The sequence below is a fragment of the Chiloscyllium punctatum genome, chromosome 4 (assembly GCF_047496795.1).
Source record: "Chiloscyllium punctatum isolate Juve2018m chromosome 4, sChiPun1.3, whole genome shotgun sequence".
In the NCBI taxonomy this organism is placed as follows: domain Eukaryota; kingdom Metazoa; phylum Chordata; class Chondrichthyes; order Orectolobiformes; family Hemiscylliidae; genus Chiloscyllium; species Chiloscyllium punctatum.
This window is the reverse complement of record NC_092742.1, coordinates 75546050-75567334: the sequence shown is the minus strand read 5'-3', so window position 1 is coordinate 75567334 and position 21285 is coordinate 75546050. Positions and strand designations below refer to the sequence as shown.

General features: G+C 39.1%; 1 protein-coding gene across 1 annotated transcript in view; it reads right to left on the bottom strand.

Annotated features, from left to right (window-relative positions):
• fam98b (family with sequence similarity 98 member B) overlaps positions 1-21285 on the bottom strand; it is a 35481-nt gene that overhangs the window by 986 nt on the left and 13210 nt on the right. The window contains exons 6-7 of the mRNA XM_072569051.1: positions 14108-14224; positions 10439-10606 (exon numbers count right to left, since the gene is read on the bottom strand). Coding sequence (XP_072425152.1) covers positions 10439-10606; positions 14108-14224 — 285 coding nt within the window. The remainder of the gene's footprint in view (positions 1-10438; positions 10607-14107; positions 14225-21285) is intronic.

The window sequence follows — 21285 nt, the reverse complement described above, 5'->3', positions numbered from 1 at the left end:
CTACAGCCACATTGTGGCCTTCCATTGAGAATGAGGGAAGCTACAGAATAAGACACAAGAACTGGTACAAAACCCTATGGCCGGAAATGTTTTATTTGTTAAAAGATAGTTGCATGTTTTAGCACTAGAGCTTTAACTTTGAAGAACTAATTGTCAACTATTTGTTGAATTACCAAGCCTCATCAAGTGACTTTACTGACATAAAAGACAGAAGATGAGGTAGAGTTTTACAAGAATTTAATTCCTTCCAGTCAAACCTCTTCACTTATTATTTTGTGTAATTTATTTTTAAAAAAACAGTCAAGTGCCAAAAAAATTTAGTCATTATATACTTTTGAGCCAAGACAAGAAACAAATTGATAGTCTAAGGAATGCACATGGTAAGCAACTGAAGGAAAATGCCATACCCGCAGAAGCAGAAGTAGCTCGGCCAAACTTGGGACACATTATCAGTGTTTTGATGCGTTAATCTCCCCAACCTCAAAAACTTAATTCACTCAAAAGGGCAGTGTTTCAAAATGCTTCAAGCACACAGTTTTCTTTAAAGTGTGATATCTAAATGCAGTAGCATTCTACTTCAATCAAGAAGAGTTCTCAGTTTAAAAAAAACCTTATTCCTAGATATATTAAGAGAGATGAAGAGTTGACTAGCATACTGGGCAAGCTCACCACAACATGTGAATGCAACCATCCATCCAAGCTTTATTCAAAGCCTGCCAGTTTTGGCACTGAGGCAAAACTACCATAATAACATCAAGAACAAACTTAAATCAATTTAGTGCAAGTGTTCCAAATCAGAAAGAAATATAGACTCACTTTCATGGGAATGCAATTTTTTTTAATGCATGTTTTTCTCCACTTACTTGGACAAGATAGATAAAAACAAAAAGGTAGAGAAGGAGAAGCAGCAAATTGTCTACCAATGACTAGAGAATTGCAAAATCTACGAAAGCATCCAAGTAGCTATAGGTTTGATGTTATAGAAGTTTAGGTATACAGTAAGATCCAATGCAGTCTTTACTTTTGGTGATTAAAATGAAAAAATATTCTTTAAGTATCATGTTGGCACTATACACTAAAACAGCCATCTAGACCTTGATGTTCAACTTGCTTATCTAACACTCTGCTCAAACCTTTTCACAACACTCATTTATCAATTTTAGTGCTTACACAATATGCTTTCCTGAACATAAACACATGGTTTACAACATGCTAATAAATATTCATCTGAAACATTAACTGACATTTTTCTTTTCAAATGCGGATGGAAGGCAAGCTTCCATTCTGCACTTCATCAAAAATATACAATTATATTCAGAATGCCTTACAATGTGATGTGCTACTTTGCAAGTTTGTGCAATACATCAGAAATGGTGTGTTAGGCCCCCACTCCCAGGCCCCAGAAAAGCCAGTGCAAGCTGGTTACTCATTCAGCTGCAAGATTTTTGCTGCGGAGAGAAGCAATTTTCATCCAAAGCTCAGACAATTAGATGCAGTAAAGTAGTTTGAAACTACTTTGATCCAGATGTAGGGAGAATGGCATAAAAAAAACCCAAATGTAATGAAAATGCTAATCATTTATCAATTAATTTAATCAATGATAAATTGATAAATGAACTACTTTGTGTATTCATTTGCTACCTACCTGTACCTATAAATGATCAGTGTTAAAACTGTAAAATAGGGTCAAAGCTGCAACCGGAAGCCAAATAGATGCAAATCTTAATTTTACAATATTCATATTTTGATTATAGTAGCAATTGCATTTACAAGCGACTTACTAATTGTATCAGTGGAATAGATATGAAATTCTCATGGTGTTCAGAGTATTTTCTACTTAAAGAATGGCCAAACATTCTGTTAGCCTTTCAGTGTCTGGAAGAAGGAACTATCAGATGTAGAGTACTTTTCCTGACAATGCAAGCTATCACCAGAATTATTATTAGTCCAGTAACAAAACCACTAAAACTTTGAATTCCTTCAGTTGACTGTCATTGTACTAAACAGAGACTTCAGTATTTTGATGATCCCTTGAGCGATGTCACCAGGAATATCTTAAAGGTCCAACCGTTGTAGCAAATTTGTGGGACAGGCTCTGGGCAATGTGCTGTCATAACAGGCGAAGGATGACCATGTCCCTCCCTCACTCTGAAGGAGGAGGAATGCTGCATGGGCAAAGTGGCCCAGTCATCATTGTTCAATATATCACCAAAATCTGACCAGCCAACCAGTCAAGATCATGTGGACAATGACAGCATTCCACAATCCTCACATTAAACAAAACCATGCATGTGTTTTTACTAGGGTCCATTTGCCAACTCCTGTGATAATGGAGAATTGGCAAAGAAAGGATTGCAAGCCTGAAACTCTCCAGCAAAGTCAATTACACTTGACATCTATGTCCAAACTATCAACTTCCAGCATCATTTTCATCAGAATCGATTTGATCAGAACTCTGCCAAAATATGGAATCTCCTAGTTGATTATCTGGATCACAAATCAAGAATTTTAACAGTTCATGGCTCAGGCCAAATAAAATTCAGATGATAAAAAGAAGAGAGCCAACAATATGTGCAAAGGTTTTTAAAGCCATGAGGGTCATCAATGGGGTCATCAAATGGACAAAATCTCCTTTGTTCACAGGATGGCACTTATCTGAAGGATGATAATTTCATCCGTCAACACAGGAAAGAACAACTGATCAACTGATCAAAGATGGCAGTGATCAGAAAGGTCTGCTTTGCTGAGCTCTGCATCACACTCAAGCAAAGTGGTACTTTAACCATCCCTCCTCCCCCCACTTAAGCCATTTTAGTAAAAACTGACATTAAACAGGTTTAGAACCATTACTAATTCCATTTTGTACAGTAGAGATGACAAAACATAGAAAAGGATCGAATAAGTCCCAACATGTGGGACACCAGCCAGGTACACCGAGCATGACCATGGCTGCGACTCCCTCTGCTGGTTCGTTGGACCCAATTACTTACCAGATCTTGGTTGCAGAGTTCATGAAGCTGCGGGAAGTGATTGAGGCTTCGATTGAAGAAAAGTTCTGAAGTAGGTTGGACCCGATCTCAGCTATGTTTCAGGAACATGAGCAGCAGCTTGAAGGCCTTGGAAAGAGAATGGAGGAGGTCGAACACTGGACCACAGTATGAGAGACCATGATCAATTCCTCAAAGGAGTGGATCCAGGCCCTTGAAAAACAGGTCAGTATCTTAACTGAGCAAGTTGACGATTTTGAAAATAGAGGTAGGAGGAAGAACACCTGTATTATTGGGCTGCCGGGGGGAGCAGAAGGCAGTCAGCTAGTGAGTTTTTTGAAAGCTGGTTACGATTCCTTTGCTTAGAGGCTGAAGCAGGCCGGGTTAAGATCGAGACAGCTCAGAGCTGTGGTGCACAGGTCAGGTTCGGACCAACTCCCTTGCCTGGTCCTAATGCAATTCCACAGTTATAGGTACAAGCAAAAAGCTCTGGAAGCCTCCAGAACACAAGGAAGGGATCCGCAGGCCTTAAGTCATGAGGCTCCAACATTATGTTTTTCCAGAACTTTTCTGTGGCAGTGGTTCAAAAACTGAAGCCCTTTGATGATATTAAGAGAAGACTGAGGGACTTTGGATTCAGTATTGTGCAAGGTATCCAGCAGTGTTTCGTTTTACTTACAACGTTCATTTGACTCTTCAGAAAAAAAACGAAAAACTTTCTGGACCCTTTAAACTAGGTTGGATTGTTTAAATTACATGGACAATAATGCTTTTCCCTTTTCTTAAAGGGAGTGTTGTTGGATATTTTTCTGATACTAATCAGCATAAATGTATATACAGGAACCTCCATTATCCAGCATTCGATTATCCGAATTTTGGATTATTTGGACATGATCGCAAGGTCCCGATGCTTGGCTAAACTGTGTTATCCTGCATTTGATTATCCAAACATTTAGATATCCGAACAACATGCTCCCGCCCATGTCTTTCAGATAATCAAGGTTCCTCTGTAGTTGGGGAGGAGTGGAGGACTTACTTTTAACTTCTTTGTTAATGTAGCTATTTTCTTTCTTTTGCTCGAGTTTGGGGTGCAGCTCAAGCTGGAAGGGGTGACAATGGCGAGGGGATGTGTAAGCGCCCCTTGTGGGTAACAGGTAAATTCCCTCATTGGATGCCTTTGGTACTATTTATTTTGTTTCATTTTTTTGGTTTTTCTGTATATATCGTTCTTCAAAATTTATTAGTTGTAGTAGTTTTAGTTTGAGTAGCTTTTAGGCTCAGTGAATCTTTTTTCATTGATGCTCAACGATTTCCAAGTCGAGTTCTTCCTCTCAGGAGTTCAAAATGTCGTTGCAGAGGGTTATGGTTAATGGCACAGTGTACCTGGAACTTTAAGGGCAGCCATTTGCCAGTTAAGAGGAAAAAGGTACTTTTTAAGTCTTTAAAAAGAGAGGGCGGACATTGTCTATGGCAGGAGACACACCTAAGTGATAAAGAGCATTTGCAGTGTGGGTTTGATCAGATGCATTTCTCTCTTTTAATACTATGAGTAGGGGATTGGCCATACTTGTTAGAAAGAATTTAAATTACTAGATCATATTAAAGATGAGCAAGGGCAGTTCGTAATCCTTAAAGCCTTGATATATGGGGAAAGAGTATTGTATTTTGAATGTTTATTGTCCCCGGCATACCCCTTAAATTCCTGATAGATATATTTTTCAAACCGAGTCTTCTTGCATTGTGGCACATTATTACGGGTGGAGATTTTAACCATCTTATGGATCCCACAGTGGACAGAATGCACAAAAGGTCTCCGAATACTGTCTTTGCAGCTGAGAAGGCATATTTTGAGAGACCAACAGTGGGTAAGCCGCAGCGGCTTACAGCGCTTCAGTCTACTTTGAATTCCATGCTCACGTAGGAAGAAACTCACTTTTGCGAAACAAAGGTTGTTTGATCATGGTGATAGGCTGGGCAAGTATGTAGCATATTTTGCCAGAGAGAAAAAAAAAAGCCCTCCCTCCATTACCTCAATCAGGGAATGGACTGAAACTCTTATCAGCGATTCTAAAAAGACCAACACTGCATTTTGGAGATTTTACTCAATCAGATCAGTCCAAAACGTTGTGAGGATGGGTGGGCTAAGATAGAGTCTTTTAAGAGCTTGGAATTTCCAGGTGTGACTTCCAAGCAGGCGTCTTTCCTGAACACTCCTTTAACAATGCAGCAAGTACAGGAGGCTGTGTAGCTGCTTCAGAGCGGAAAGGTGCCTGGCCCTGATGGTCTTCCGAGTGAATTCCACAGAGTTTCTAATTATATTGTCAGGTCGATGCTTAACATATACAGTTACTCATACAGTCATGACCACCTCCCGCCATCCTTGAGGGGCTAATATTTCTCTTATCCTTAACAAAGGGAAAAACTCAGGACTGTGCTTCCTACAGGCCCATCTCACTTTTAAATTCCAATTTTAAAATCTTGTCCAAGAATCTTGCACTAAGGTTGGAAATTGTGTTGCTTTCCACAGTTAAAGAGAACCAGACAGGTTTTATAAAGGGCTGCAGATCCTCCAACAATGTCAGGAGGCTACTTAAAATGATCCAAGCGTGTCAGCAATAATCTGTGCAGGGATTACTGATCTCCCTGGAGAAGGCATTTGATCGGGTCGAGTGGCCATATCTTTTCTATACTCTGGAATGGTTTGGTAGAGGTGAAGCCTTTATTAGATGGGTACGGGTCCTTTATAGCAATCCTCTAGCCACGGTTCTCATTATGGTGTGAGATCTAATAATTTTCATATAGGTAGGGGCTGTTGGCAAGGTTGTCCTCCTTGACCATTGCTTTTTACATACTTCTGCAAGCGGATCAATCACCAATCTGTAGGGATCCTAAAAAGAACTGCCCCTGAAATGGGATCAAAATCACAAGATCACATTGTATGTGGATTATGTTTTTTTTTGTTGAACCCTGTAGTTTCAGTACCTCATTTGATACAACGTATTAAATCATTTGGTGCCTTTTCAGGCTGTAAGATTAATTTTTCTAAATTGGAGGCTATGCCTATGGGGGATCTTAGAAGGATACCCAACATCAAGGGCGAATCACGATTTCCCATTAAATGGTCACAGCGGTGGGTTTTCTTTATTTAGGTGTTTTTGATCGGTTATTTAAGGCTAATTTTGTCCACTTGTTTGACAGAATTAAGCAAGACCAAAGATGGGAGTCACTTCCACCATCTTGGTTAGGCTGAGTAGCCCTCATTAAAATGAATATCCTTCATTGTTGGTTATACCCTATACAAATGCATCCTTTGATCTTTCATAGGCAAAACTTCTGGAGACTTAATGGCTGGTTTAGCTCCATTATCTGGCATCATAGGTGGTCCCTGTTCGAGCTAGTCAAATTGCAACAGCTCCATAGATTTGGGGTGGGGAGTGGACCTCCTGGACATAAGATACCAACTGAGCTCCCTTTTATCTTTTGAGAGTGACTGGGTCTGTGAGGACCCAGCATCAATATGGTTAAAAATTGAGGCTTCTCGGGTAAAATGCCCCCTTATTAGCCTGCTGTTCTTCGACAAAATGAGGATAATTATGGAATGTCGTCATAATCCAATAATTATTAATACCATAAAAGTATGGAGCACAATGCAGCAGAGCAAGGGCAATCTATTCAAACCTATCCACCACTATAATTGGCATGCTCGGTTTTAAGCCAGGGGTGATGGATCCTGGGTTTAAACTCTAAGCATCTAGGGGCATTTCCCATTTGGGTAATTTATTTGAGGGGAAAAACAATGATATGCTTTGATCAAATAACTCCTAAGTATGAATTATCTCGTAGAGACATTTCTCATTTTTTCCAGATTAGGGACTTTATTTAAAAAAGGAACTACACCTTTAACCAACTCTTACAGATCATATATTGATATGAGGGCGCTTTATGTTACAAGCACTCTCACTGTTGGGGCATGGCCCCTCAGATGAGGCTGAGCGGCTTTATGAGGTCTGGGAGAGAGAGGTAGGGTTGAGATCTTCTGAGACATGGGAGGACATTTGTGAAAAACACTAGAAAGATTTAGATCTGTAATAGGAACCATGCCATGCAATTGAAGATCCTTTATAGGACCCATCTAGCCCCAGATCACGCCTCAAAATTTAAGGCGGGAGTATCCTCAGTGTAAAATAAGCATGGATAATCTCAATCATTGTTTGTGGTCTTGCCACAGGCTTTGTACATACTGAAGGGCTGTGGTAGGAGTAACAGAGGGGGTCTCGGGGCCTAAAGTTAAGGTGAACCCAGTCTCCCTTCTCCTGGGCGGCCCAATTTATCTTCTTTATGCTTATGGCAAAAAAACATCCTTACTTTCTGTGCAAGGAAAAACGTTCTGAAGTGTTGGGTGCCCGAAAAACCGCCGCACCTGTCAGGTTGCCATAAGCTAGTCGTGCAGCATATCCCGCTGGATTTACTCAACTACAGTGCATCAAAAACAGAATTTTTATATAAGTCATAGCAACCCTTTTTGGATTACCTGGATGCAGACTTGTCTTCCACTCTAATTAGCTCTTTTGTATAGCCATGAGGATTTGATTTAGTAAATCTATTACCGAGAGGAAGAATTTTGAATAAATGACTGCGCAATAAGGTTGAGAGCTATTGTTTTATTATGCTGTGAAGTTTGATTTATTATTCCTATTCGTTTGTTTAATTTGTCGTGGTGTGTATATACACACAGTTTTGTTCTGTCTTTTTTTTCTTTGAGTAGCGAAGTTGATTTATTGTAATTTTTTAAAAAAAAAACCTTTTCCAACAGAAATATCCAGAAAAAGACTGATCAACTGGGAATGCAATATGGCAGCTAACAATTTCTAGGCTGCATCTAAAGCTGCAGTAACATCTATGGGTATATTACAATCAGAAAGCTGTAGCAAACAATCAAATGGATGAAAAACAACAAAATCCAAAGTCCTGCCTGGTATTCCAGGTAAGTTGGTGGCTTTTTGCTCACATCATTACTAGATGCATTAATCCTGTGAACGAGACAGGAAAAATAACTCCTTCAAATGCCCAGATTTCACAGATGTCACAATTGTAAAAATCTTCAAGAAAGGAGATAGTTTCCACAGTATGATTTATCAAGGTATTTCCCTCTTAGAAAAAAACCCTGACACTCATTCACCTGAATCACTTACTTCCGGTGAGTGAAGAAATTCTCCCAGAGACAGTATGCTTTAGATTTTCCAGAGGAATCACTGTCGTGGTCTGCATTATCTATAAATCTGAGAAAAACGTCAACACCACCACCAGAAACCCTTCGCAGCATTCACCAACCAAAAGCATTTGACTCAGTACATTGTGAGGCTGTGTGTATTATGCTCCAAAGACAGGATGTCCAACAAACTTCAACACAATCCTGCAATTGTTTCAATGATGATTTGATGGCATTTGTGCAAGATCTGAAACTTTCAAACCCAGACCAGAATCAGCAAGGCTGCAAAATAGCACAGGTACCATATGCAATCTGACAGTGGCTATTCAAGGACCAAACGCCCTCTATTGAAAGCATTAGTGAACCCCTTTACCTAGAGTTGTCATAACTAAAATAACCATGTTACTGATGACTTCACTGTTGTTTCCCACTCTGCATTAGACTCAAGCCTTTTTCTATCCTTCTATTCTACTTAGAACAGTGCAGCACAGTATAGGTCGTTCTGCCCTCTATGTTGTGCCGACCTTTTAATCTTATTCTAAAGATCTACATACCCTTCATTGTACCATCATCCACGTGCCTATCCAAAAGTTGCTTAAATGTCCCTTGTGTATGTGGGTGGTGGGTGCATGAGTGCATTGCCAGTGGTAGTGGTAAAGAACATACATCTGACATTTCCCCTAAACCTCCCTCCAAACACCTTAAAATTATGCCCCCTCGCAATAACTATTTCTGCCCTAGGAAAGTCTCTGGCTATCCACTCTATACCTCTCATCATCTTGTACACCTTTATCAAGTCATTTCTCATCCTCTTTCATTCCAATGAGAAAAGCCATAACACCCTCAAAACTTTCTTCATAAGACAAATCTCCTCTGCATCCTCTCTAAAGCTTCCACAACCATTAAAATAAGGCGGCCAGAACGGAGCAAAATATTCCAAGTGTGGTCTAACCAGAGCTCTATAGAGCTGCAGCATAACCTCATGGGTCTTACAACTCAATCCCCCTGCTAATGAAAGCCAACATACCATAGACCTTCTTGACAACCCTATCAACTTGGGTGGCAACTTTGAGGGATCTATGGACATCATAGAGATGTACAGCATGGAAACAGATCCTTCGGTCCAACCCGTCCATGCCGACCAGATATCCCAACCCAATCTAGTCCCACCTACCAGCACCCGGCCCATATCCCTCCAAACCCTTCCTATTTATATACCCTTCCAAATGCCTCTTAAAATGTTGCAATTGTACCAGCCTCCACCACATCCTCTGGCAGCTCGTTCCATACACATATCACCCTCTGCGTGAAAAAGTTGCCCCTTAGGTCACTTTTATATCTTTCCCCTCTCACCCTCTAGTTCTGGACTCCCCGACCCCAGGGAAAAGATTTTGTCTATTTATCCTATCCATGCCCCTCTATAAACCTCTATAAAAAGGTCACCACTCGATGCCAAGATCCCCCTGTTCCTCCACAGTGCCTAGAATCCTGACTTTAACTCTGTATTCTGCATTCAAATTTGACCTCCCAAAATGAATCACTTCACAAGTTTCCAGGTTGAACTCCATCTGCCACTTATCAGCCCAGTTCTGCATCCTGTCAATGTCTTGTTGCAAACTACAACAGCCCTCTACACGATCTACCAATCCACCAATCTTCATGTCAGCAGCAAAATTACTAACCCACCCTTCCACTTCCTCATCCAAGTCATTTATAAAAATCACAAAGAGCAAAGAGCAGAGGTCCCAAAACTGATCCCTGCGGAACACCACTGATAGCCAAGCTCCAGGTGGAATACTTTCAGTATTCTTCTGGGGTCTTCTATGGGCCAGCAAATCTGTATCCAGACAACCAGATTTCCCTGTATCCCGTGCCTCCTTATTTTTTTGAATGAGTCTGTCATGGGAAACCTTATCAAATGCCTTCCTAAAATCCATGTATATAGCCGCAGAAACAAAACTTAACTCACATAAAGCCATACTAATGGAGCCCTTGCACTGTATAGGTTCAATGCAACCACTCCCTAAAATCTACTTAGCAGTAATAAATATAACTATACCAACAACATCCACATACTATGAACAAACAAAATGTCATGGGAAATTACAATGTAAAATTACAATGGGAAACTGAAACTGCCTTTTGAATTGAATGACTCCAAGCATCATCTACAGTAATGCATCACTTTATAAATGTAGTCAATTTCTAAATTAAAAGGTTATGTTTAAATCAAAAACCCTACCTTATTAATGGCGCAGGATGTCCGTTCTCTTAAGGAACCACTGCTGGTCTTCAAAATCCTGGATAAATCCTCACGGGCTGCCAAGAGGTGTGCCAGTGTTACAGTAGATCCCTGGGACAAAGTGTGCCTTTTTGGTTGATACACCTTTGCCATATTATCTGTATTTGCCTAAAAAGTAAAACTCCGTTATTCTTGTTTTAATTGACATATTTTCTTTGCAACAAGGATAGGACTCCTTTCCAGTATATTAACACTAATTGTTCTGTTCAGTGGGAAGGCTGACCAGTTAAACTGGAAACAACTTACATACAATTTCGATAAGAACACCACATTTTATTGATCAGGTTTTACAGATGACCATGATACCCCAACCGAGAGTGTAATTTAAATTGACAGACTGGACCTCAGCAAAGCCTGAATTATTGTTTCTCCATATGTAGAGGTGGACAAAAGACTGAAACTTACAATTCCAAAAGGTTCTCCTTGGTGTGGATATGAAATGTACTGAAAAGATTTGAGTAGAGAATGAGAGAGCAGAATCCAAGTCTGGGTAACCACTACATATTTACAATTGAATAGCAAAGTAAATTTTCCAATTGAAGCAATCGGAAAAAAAAAGAAAGATTGACTTTTTCAGGTGGGGTTGTACTACAAATTTTTCAGGATATCAGTATGGTGTTGAAAACATCTATACGCACTAGGTCACCACACAGGAAATGGATTTCAAGGAAGCAGTGAACCTTTTATGACCACATGGGAACAATGGCAGTTGTAAAATAATGAGAGCGAGATTAAGGAGGCAAAACCAAATATAACTTCAACCCCCTCAGGTATAAAAGTCCATGGCACTATTTCAAAGAAATGACTTGTGATCTGGTCATTTCCCATACATCCAACAGATGATTCTGGTGGTCATTTACCTCGCTGGTATTTGAGAGACCTTGCAACTGCAAAACTGCCTCCTCTATTTATAAAACAGAAAGGACTATATTTTTAAAATACTTAATAGGTCCCAAGTTCTAAAAGTGTTGTCCGATATTCCTGAGGTCAGTAAAAGCATGCGTTGTCGTTGTTATTGGAGGTGATAATGTAGTAGCAAAAACAGAGCTGAATTGTCAGCTTGTTGATGAAAGCATTTGAAGAGTATTCTTGGTCTCATGAATAAGCATATGTGCAATAAAAGGAAATGCTGTGACTCACTCATATTTTGTCTCAGAATATCATTTAAAGGGATAAAAACCTCAGAAATATGCAGCCAAATGAAGTTAGACAAACCAAATTAGCTAAGAAGATTTTCAATATTTTGTTAAAATGGCATCACGTCAAAGTAGTGTAACCAAGAAATTGTTAAGGAAACAGAATGAGTGTAAACTAAGAGATAAAAGACAATTTAAAAGTTTCTATGGGTATGTAAAATGATTAATGAAAGTAAACGAGTGCATTAGGAGTTGTAGAAAACAAAAATTCTCGAAATAGTGGAAAACCCAGGGTCCATGTAAATGAGAAACCTAACAAAGATGAGTAAAGAAATAGTACAGGTGAAATTAATGGGTCAAAAGGTGAGAAATCCCCTTGATCCAATAGCCTAATTAAAGGGCTTTTATTAAAAAAAATTAGAGTTAGTGGATGCATTGTTTTCGATCTTCCAGATTTCCCTAAATTCTATATGTTTCCTTGGATTGCAAGATAACAAACATAGCCCTTTCAGGACTTGTGGTAGTGTGATGTAATCTAGATTCAAGTCCCACCTGCTCCAGAAGCATCTTTGAAAGTTGCCACTCAGGTGGATAGAGCTTGTAAGAAGGCATATGGTGTATTAGCGTTCATTAGCAGAGGGATTAAATTCAAGAGTTGTGAAGTGATGTTGCAGCTGTACAGGGCCTTGGTTAGGCCACATTTGGAGTACTGTGTGCAGTTCTGGTCGCCTCACTTTAAGAAAGATGTGGAAGCTTTGGAGAGGGTGCAGAGAAGATTTACCAGGATGTTGCCTGGAATGGAGAATAGGTTGTACGAGGAGAGGTTGAGAGTGCTAGGCCTTTTCTCATTGGAACGGCGAAGGATGAGGGGCGACTTGATAGAGGTTTATAAGATGATCAGAGGAATAGATAGAGTAGACAGTCAGAAACGTTTTCCCCGGGTACAACAGAGTGTTACAAGGGGACATAAATTTAAGGTGAAGGGTGGAAGGTATGGGGGGGGAAGAGAAGAGGAGTAGGTTCTTTACCCAGAGAGTGGTGGGGGCATGGAATGCACTGCCTGTGGGAGTGGCAGAGTCAGAATTATTGGTGACCTTTAAGCGGCAATTGGATTGGTACATGGATGGGTGCTTAAGCTAGGACAAATGTTCGGCACAACATCGTGGGCCGAAAGGCCTGTTCTGTGCTGTATTGTTCTATGTTCTATCTCCACAAAATCATGCCATAGATTGATGAGATAATATTAAAAAAAATCTTCAAGAAAGTAGGGAGAAAGAATATATGTACCTAGAGAAAGGCCAATTAACTGAACTTCATAATTGTAGGAAGAAAGTCAGATTATTATTAGGAACATGCCAGCAGAGTACTTGGGAAAATCATAATACAATTAGACTTCATCTGTGTGGATTTATAAAAAGGGAAGAGTATTTGACAAATCATTGAGAGCTTTTCTTTTTGGAAGTTGAAGAAGTTTTTTTTAAAAATAGCAAGACCAGGAAATTTATCCAGAGACACCTCAATGCCATTGTATACAAAACACAATTCACATGGGTACAGCAAGCAATTAGGAAAGCAAATATTATGTTAGTCTTAATTATAAAATGGATTGGACTATCACCACCTGATGTGCAGAATGGAATCCCTTGGTAATATGAAATATTCATTCAACACCAACTTACAATACACATTATATCAAGCAGCAGTGCAAATTCTTAATCTTAGGTGACACATCACAGAATATTGTTTGCAACCCTTTAATTATCTTGGGCAGACAACTCACCCAGTATCCAGATGATTAGTCAATATCTCATCACTGCAATGTGTAAAATGCATTGCAGGATAATGATAGCACTTAGGGAAATAGCAGAGGCAGAATGCAACAAACAATGAGAAGAATGCATTTGCCCACAGTCTCGCACATTGTTGTCGTTACACAGAATAGTAGGAGAATAAATTTTAAAAAGGAGAAAGGAATATGAATAACGACACACACTGCTTGACTACATATTTTCAAAACCTGACCTGCATGCTCTTTTCCAGAGTGGCCTGCTAAGCCACTCTCACTGGGGAAACATGAAGCCAGAGAATAACTCCTCCCTCCAAATTTTCCTACCCCATCCAATGTTAGGAATCATGGATTTTGCCTAAAACTTTAGACCGGCCCGGAGATTCCAGTAAAAGGTTGAATCTAAACATCAGGAGCACAACTTAAATTCAGTTTCAAAGTAAGCGTCAACACGCATATATTTATAACTTAGTCAGAAGGCAACAATAATAAATTAACCACTCAAATGATAAAATCTTAAAATTTCTTTGCTTTATTTTAACACATTCACTGCCAAGCATTTATTTCATACTTCGATGTTGCTTCAAATCACAGTTTGTTCCTCAGTTTTTAAAGTTAGGATACAGAGTTTGGGAGGTACAAAAGCAATTTGAAGATAAATTTTATTCTGTTTCTTTAGACCCTTACCTTGGCTTTGTCTGACCACCCAAATGACTGGATAGTCACATCTAAACGTTTGATTAACATTCTTCTGCGCACTTCATATTCATTTGTGAGAGCATCATTTATTGCCATGAGCTTTTCCTAGGCAGAAAGAAGGTGGTTACTATCTACTGAGAAACAAATCAAGTTTTATAAAATATCAGTGCACCAGCTGCAAGTTCCAACTTCAGCTCAGCTGAGCTCTTAATCTATCCAAACACTGTTCAAAATTGATGATCAGTTGGCTTTTGTTAAAAACAATGCATGTGATCCTGCCACAATTGCATTTAATAACTATCCTCCGCCCTCAGAAGATGGTCAGTGTTCTTCTTGAACAGCTGCAGTTCTTGTGATGGTACTGTCCCAAAAGGTGTTCTTAAATGGAGTTACTTAAAGCTTACAATACATTTAAAATCAATATTGCACTCAGGTCATTATAAAATACCTTAAAAATAAATACCAAGGCCTTTACAGATGAGAAAAGACATTCGATCTACTAGAAAGATATTCCATCATGACATTTTCTATACCATACAATCTTTTAAGTTCGCTCAGTTGGTTAAATGGCTAGTATGTGGTTGATGAAAACAGCAGCAGCATTCGTTCTATTCCTGTTCTGGCTAAATCCCAGACATGTCATTCATTACTGGGCAAGTCAGACTCTGGACTGAAATCTGGTTTGATAGATCAGTTTTCTAAATAAAAATAAAATTGGCAGTCTTGCATTGAAATATAAGCATGCAATGTTGCAGATTTGGTTTCATCATTAAAACAGAAGTTTACTACACAAAAGGAATCCAGCTAAAATAGAAATAAATTCTGCACATATTCCACACTCCAAACTAGATTGTATGCTCTTGCTGATCATTTTGAACACTATTACCAAAATAAAGATTTAAATGATTTACAATTATTTGTGGAAAAGCAGCAACAAAAATAGAATTCAAAGCATCATTGAAAAAAAAAAGACACAATGTAATTAAAAGATAAGGAATTAAGAAGATGCAACAGAATCAATAAATAGCACAGACAAAAAAAAGGGGGTCAAATACAGAACAAAGAATACAACGGCTTCCATTGGCTAGATCAGTTTTAGACTCAAAGCTGCCACTGACCATTACTTTGAGATACCATATACAGGCACTATAATGGATATCTGTTGCAGTAAAAAAAAAAAGAGAAAATAACTTTTCCATGTAGGGAGTGATTAAGATCTGGTACACAACTGCTTGAGTGCACACTGGAATGAGATTAGTAATGGAAAAATGCTGTTATTTGAAAAAAGGCACAATCTGGAACATTCTGGGGAGAAGGCAGGGAAATGGAACAAAATGACACACTCATTTGGAGAGTTGGTGCAGACATGATAGGCTGATTGGTCTCCTGTCAGTGCAATACTTTTGAGATCCTAAACAAATAATGGGTACGATAGGTTAGGTGAATTCAAATATAAAATGACCAAAGGAGTGTTATGAAGGTGTAAAGAGTACTGTACATTTAAGGACTTAGCAAGGACACAGAGTGCTGGAGAATTTACAATGTAACATTTGGTCTAGCAGCTGGCAGTACCTGAACTGCTATGTGAAAAAAAACAATTCAAATTTGACAATCTTAAATTATGTCCCAAGATACTCTAATCAAGTTTGAATTTGGTATTTTGACAATATTAAAACCAGTGAAATGATTCGATGCTTTGGGGTATAAGACTGGGAAAAAATTGACCTGTTGGAAGAGAACTGCCGAAAGACCAGCAGATGTAGGCTACTAGTAAGAACTTTGAGAGAAACCTGTCTGGAGAAGGAGCTTGCACAGGAAAAAAAAGAAAGACACCGACCTGGAGAGCAAATCTACAGAGAAGATTCAACAGCTGGCTGGCTTTGAAATGTGAATTTTTCTGTAAATCTTAATCGGGGGTTTTAATCAGATCAGTACTGTAGAGGGGAAGGTAAAAGATAGGTTTAGATAAATGAGTTGTAAATAGTTAGTTAGCTATTCTCTCTGTTAGACTTAAAAACTAAAAAGTTGTTAATTTTACTTTAAAATAGTGACTTTTGGGATAGTTCTTTGCCTCTCGAATTTTAATAGATTCAAGCATGGGTTAAATCATTTCTATGTTGCAGGTTTAAATTAGCAGGGGGAGGGGAGGTTTAACCACATGTTGAACAGGAGACTGTGTAAATCTAATTTTTTGGAATCATTTTGATTTCAATACTTGTAAAAAAACAATTGATTCAGCCTATAATGTACATTGGAATTGAGACAAGAAACAAAAAAAAGAAAAGAGCAATGTTTATGGTAAAAACTGTGGATTTTTTTTCCTCTTGTACAATACTGGGCTCAGTAGTTAAACAACTGTAAATAAAGTATCATAATTTTAGCAAAAATCCTTACAAAAGGTTCATTTTTCAGAAATGAAGCCAATATAAAACTCTCATTGTTCTAGCAGGAGTGCAGTGAAGATTAATGTCAGATGTTGCATGTAAGCTTGGCAGAGAAATCAAATCTAGAGTGCTAAAAAAAATTGCTTCACCTTGTTTCAACACATGCTTTTATATTACTTTGGACTGCATCTCAGAACAGTTATGGTACAGAAAGCAGCCATTTGGCCCATCATGTCTGCCCCAGCTCTCCAAATAAGCATCTTGACTTAGTACCCATAATCCTGCCTTCCCAGTAATCTGCACATTATAAATAATAATCTAATGAGTCTCAATTAAACTGGCTTTCATCACACTTCCAGATATTCCAGGAACTAACAACTCTACGTGAAAAAGTTTCTGTTCAGATCACATTTACCTGCTTTGCAAATCACTTAATCTGTGCCCTCTTGTTCTTGATCCATTTTAGAGTAGAAACAGTTGTTCCCCATCTGCTCTGTCCAGATCTCATGATTTTGAAAACTTAAAACAAATGTCCAGTCAAAGAAAAACAGTTCCAACTTCTCAAGATTCAGGTTCATAACTGCAATTTTACATCCTGGGAGACCATTTTTGTAAACTTCAATACTCTGTCCAACATATTCACATCTGAAGTGCGATGCCTAGAACTGTGCACAATACTCCAGCTGTAATCTAAATAATTCTGTGCAAGATAAAGCACAAAATCCTGCTCTTGTAAAACCAAAATCCTGGAGATCAGAAATAAAAACTTGTCAGAGAAACTTAGCATGTCTGGCAGCATTGGTGGAGGGAAACAAATAATAGTTTGCGTTCAATGACAATTCTTGGCAACAGAACAGTTCTGAAGTATAGTCACTGGATTAGAAATGTTAACTCTTTCTCCCTGTTCTAGTGTGCCACTATTAAATTCTAGTATACTGTATATTTCATAAACCAATCTCTCCACTGGCCCTGCACCTTTAATGACTTATGCATATATACACCCAGGCCTCTGTTCTTGCACACCCTTTAAAGTCTTGCCATTACCTTACTGGACTTCACATAATACCTACTCCCTGCCCATTCCACCAACTTGTTAATGTCCCTTTGAAGAGAAAGTGAGGACTGCAGATGCTGGAGATCAAAGCTGAAAATGTGTTGCTGGAAAAGCACAGCAGGTCAGGCAGCATCCAAGGAACAGGAGAATCGACGTTTCGGACATAAGGGCTTATGCCAGAAATGTCGATTCTCCTGTTCCTTGGATGCTGCCTCACCCGCTGCGCTTTTCCAGCAACACATTTTCAGCAATGTCCCTTTGAAGTTCAACATTGTCCTCCTCACAATGCATCCAACTTTTGTAATTTCTGCAAATGTTGAAAAATTGACCCTCTCCTCGAAAACTGAGATCATTAATATAAATCAATGAAATCAGTCCTAATAAAGATCTCAACGAAATACCACTAAAAACATTTCTTCAGCTTGAAAAACTATTCATCAACCATTACTCCGTTTCTAAGCACATGGCCAGTTTTGTATCTAATCGCTACTGTCCCCTTTATTTCATGAGCTATGAACTGATCTATATTGATATGACAGCAGATCAGATGTGGAAATTGGCATATAATACTGAAGACAGATAAAACAGAAAATAATAGCCTGGATTGCATTTGATTTGTGGTTTGATTCCACTTTAGAATAAGTGTAAATGCATCTTTGGGTAACTTGCGCCCAGTTCTGTTATAGGAAGGATCTACTCTACTGATGAGTGAACAAGTAAATTTCAACAAAACACAGGTTTGAAATGTAGAATACAAAATTAAGTCCACCTATAACTGGTACAGACCATTCCATCTCTCAGCACATGATTCAAGGTCACCATCCTGTCACTGTAAATGCCATTCTCATTACACTACATATTATCCCTCCACCAACTCAAGTAGGATTTATTTTTCTGAAGTACTTCAAAAAGTTTAATTAGTTTAAAACAATTTACAATTCTGTTTCTCCACCAAGTCCAAATTTCACAGTTCCAATTTTTTGTGGAGTTTGCGCAGCTCTCCTATGTTCTGTTCTTCATCTTGTCATTGTTGTTAAACTGCCATGGACTTAAAATCAGTTCTTTAATTCCAGTACTACACTGAGACAGTTCTTATCGTAGAACTCGAAATACTCAAACTTATCGAACAATCTCTAAATTTCATAAAAGAGCTTTTTTGATTCTAAACATTTGAACAAGATGGGATCATGGCTCTCCTGTTAATCTGTTAGGAATGAGCCTTCAAATGTTTCTAATTTTAGCATACTTCACAACTATGAGGTATCCTGCAGTTTCTCAGAAGCTAATACATTTTGTTATGGCTGATAAAAATACTTCCACTTCTGAAATTTAGCAGCAAGTCTGGAGTAACTGCTTGATCAGCCATATCTCTTATGCTTATGAGATATGCAGGAGCTGCAGGAATTCTGATTCATCGTCCTATTGTAGACTTCATCTTTATTTTCAGAAGAAAAAGTTGAACACGTGTGCACGCGCACACATTCATATGGGGAAAAGCAGCGGACACTCACTGTGGCAAAATACACTGTAACAAATGTTCCCACTAAGCTACACAGCAGCCAGGAAGCTTCACAGGTGTTGATCAGGGTGCCGAACAGAGCTTCTCTCTAGAAGCTGCTGTCTTTAAGGGACTTCTGAGATTCACTCAGTGACAGGAAAACGAGGAGGGAATAAAATCAGAAATTGCTGGAAAAACTCAGGTCTGACAATTCTGTTTTCTCTCAAAGAAGCTAACTTTTTGGGTTAAGTGACCCTTCTTCAGAACTGGTTGTCGCTAGGATAAATGTCGATATATACTGAAGATGGGATGGAGCAAATGATAGGTGGAGATACAGAGAGAGAAAAGCAGTTTGACAGACAAAAGGAATGCATAAAAGTCAGCCTTAGAGAATGAATAGTTGCTAATGGGTACCACTAGTAGCTGTGTTGTTTTTTTAGTAGCCCATGTCTGGTGTGCACTGGAACATATAAAATATGTATATGTCTATGCACAAAATATGTAAATCAGCCTATACACTAACACAAGATAAATGCAACTCATACAAAGGACAGTGTGCGAAATATGGCCCACTAAAGCTTATGTAATAATGGTAAGCCCTTCTAGGAACTCAGCCACTCGTGGTACCCATTAACAGCTATTCATTCTCCCAAGCTGACATTTACCCATTCTATTCACCTTCCTTCTAGGAAATTTAAGATGGCAGAAGGCTTCTAAACAGAGGAGAAAATGTATGCAGAGGTACCGCGATTATTTGAATACCAATTATCCGAAAATCAGATTATCTGAAGGAGATCGAGGTCCTGATGGAAACATTACATCAAAGATGTGCTTTCAACAGTGATCGCGTCTTTCGTTTACAATGATTAAACAGGCACAGTCTCCAAATGACTGACCTCCTGCCCTCTCTTTCACCCCACCACATTCCCTGGAGTTCTACAGAGGGGTTTACCCTAAACCACAACCCCCTTCCCCAGATAATCTCTCCAACACTGTCCCGTACAGGGCAAACATGGAACCTGTCAAAAGGTTGCAAGAAAAAGGTGTGTGTAGGGCTGTGCCGGTGTGTGCGCGCACTATTTGGAGACTTACCCCACAAAGGCAGCCGCAGCTTCAGCAGCAATCTTGTTGTTGGTGTACAGTGTGTCTACCCCAGTTTGTGGGTGGGGGGGGGGGGGGGGGGAAAGAAGAGAGGAGGAGGAGAGAGTGTTGATGGAGTTGGGGGGCTGGATCTCATGTGCTGTACGCTACTGCAGTCTCCAAAAAAACTCCAAGCCCCAGAGGAAAGGCATTTAAATCAATTAACCGAATTAACGATTATCCAAACAGAATAGTGCCCGACCACCTTGTTCGGATAATCTAGGTTCCCTTGCAAAATTAAGTTCTTTCTTTCAGAAACTCTACTACAGCATGTGTACAATTATTTATAAGAGGCCATAACAAAAACTTTACATCTGAATGCATGGACACATTCACATGTCAGTTTTATTCAGTGTAACATGCTCAACTTGAGGCCAGACATTTGTAGATTGAATGCCTACTCTATGCAAAATCTAAGCCAACACTTCCATGCATTATGAGTGACACATTATTGGAAGTATCTCTAACATTAAGTTAACCAAGACCTGTCTTCCATGTCAGGGGGTTGTTAATAATGTTGTAGCCACTTTTTAAAATCAAAAGAAGACCAAGAATAAAGAGCATCTGGAATAAGGCAGGTGAATTTGCAGCATGGGTTGGTACCTGGGACTTGGATGTTGTGGCCATTTCAGACAGATGGATAGAGCAGGGACAGGAATGGTTGTTGCAGATTATGGAATTTAGATGTTTCAGTAAGAACGAGAAGATGGTAAAAGAGGGGGAGGTGCGACATGGCATTGTTAGTCAAGGACAGCATTACAGTGGCAGAAAGGATGCATGAGGACTTGTCTACTGAGGTTAGTTAGAAACAGGAAAGGGGAGGTCACCCTGTTGGGAGTTTGCAAAGGCCTCCAAATAGCTCGAGATGCAGAGGAAAGGAAAACCCTAAAGCTTTCTACAGGTATATCAAGAAAAAAAAAATTAGAGAAAGGTCAAATCTTATAGTGGTGGAAAATAGTGCGTGGAGTCCGAGGGAAGGGCTAAATGAATACTTTCCGTCAGTATTTACAACGAAAAAAAGAATGTTGTCAAGGAGGATATGGATATACAGGCCACTAGACTAGACTGGATTGACGTTCGCAAGGAGGTG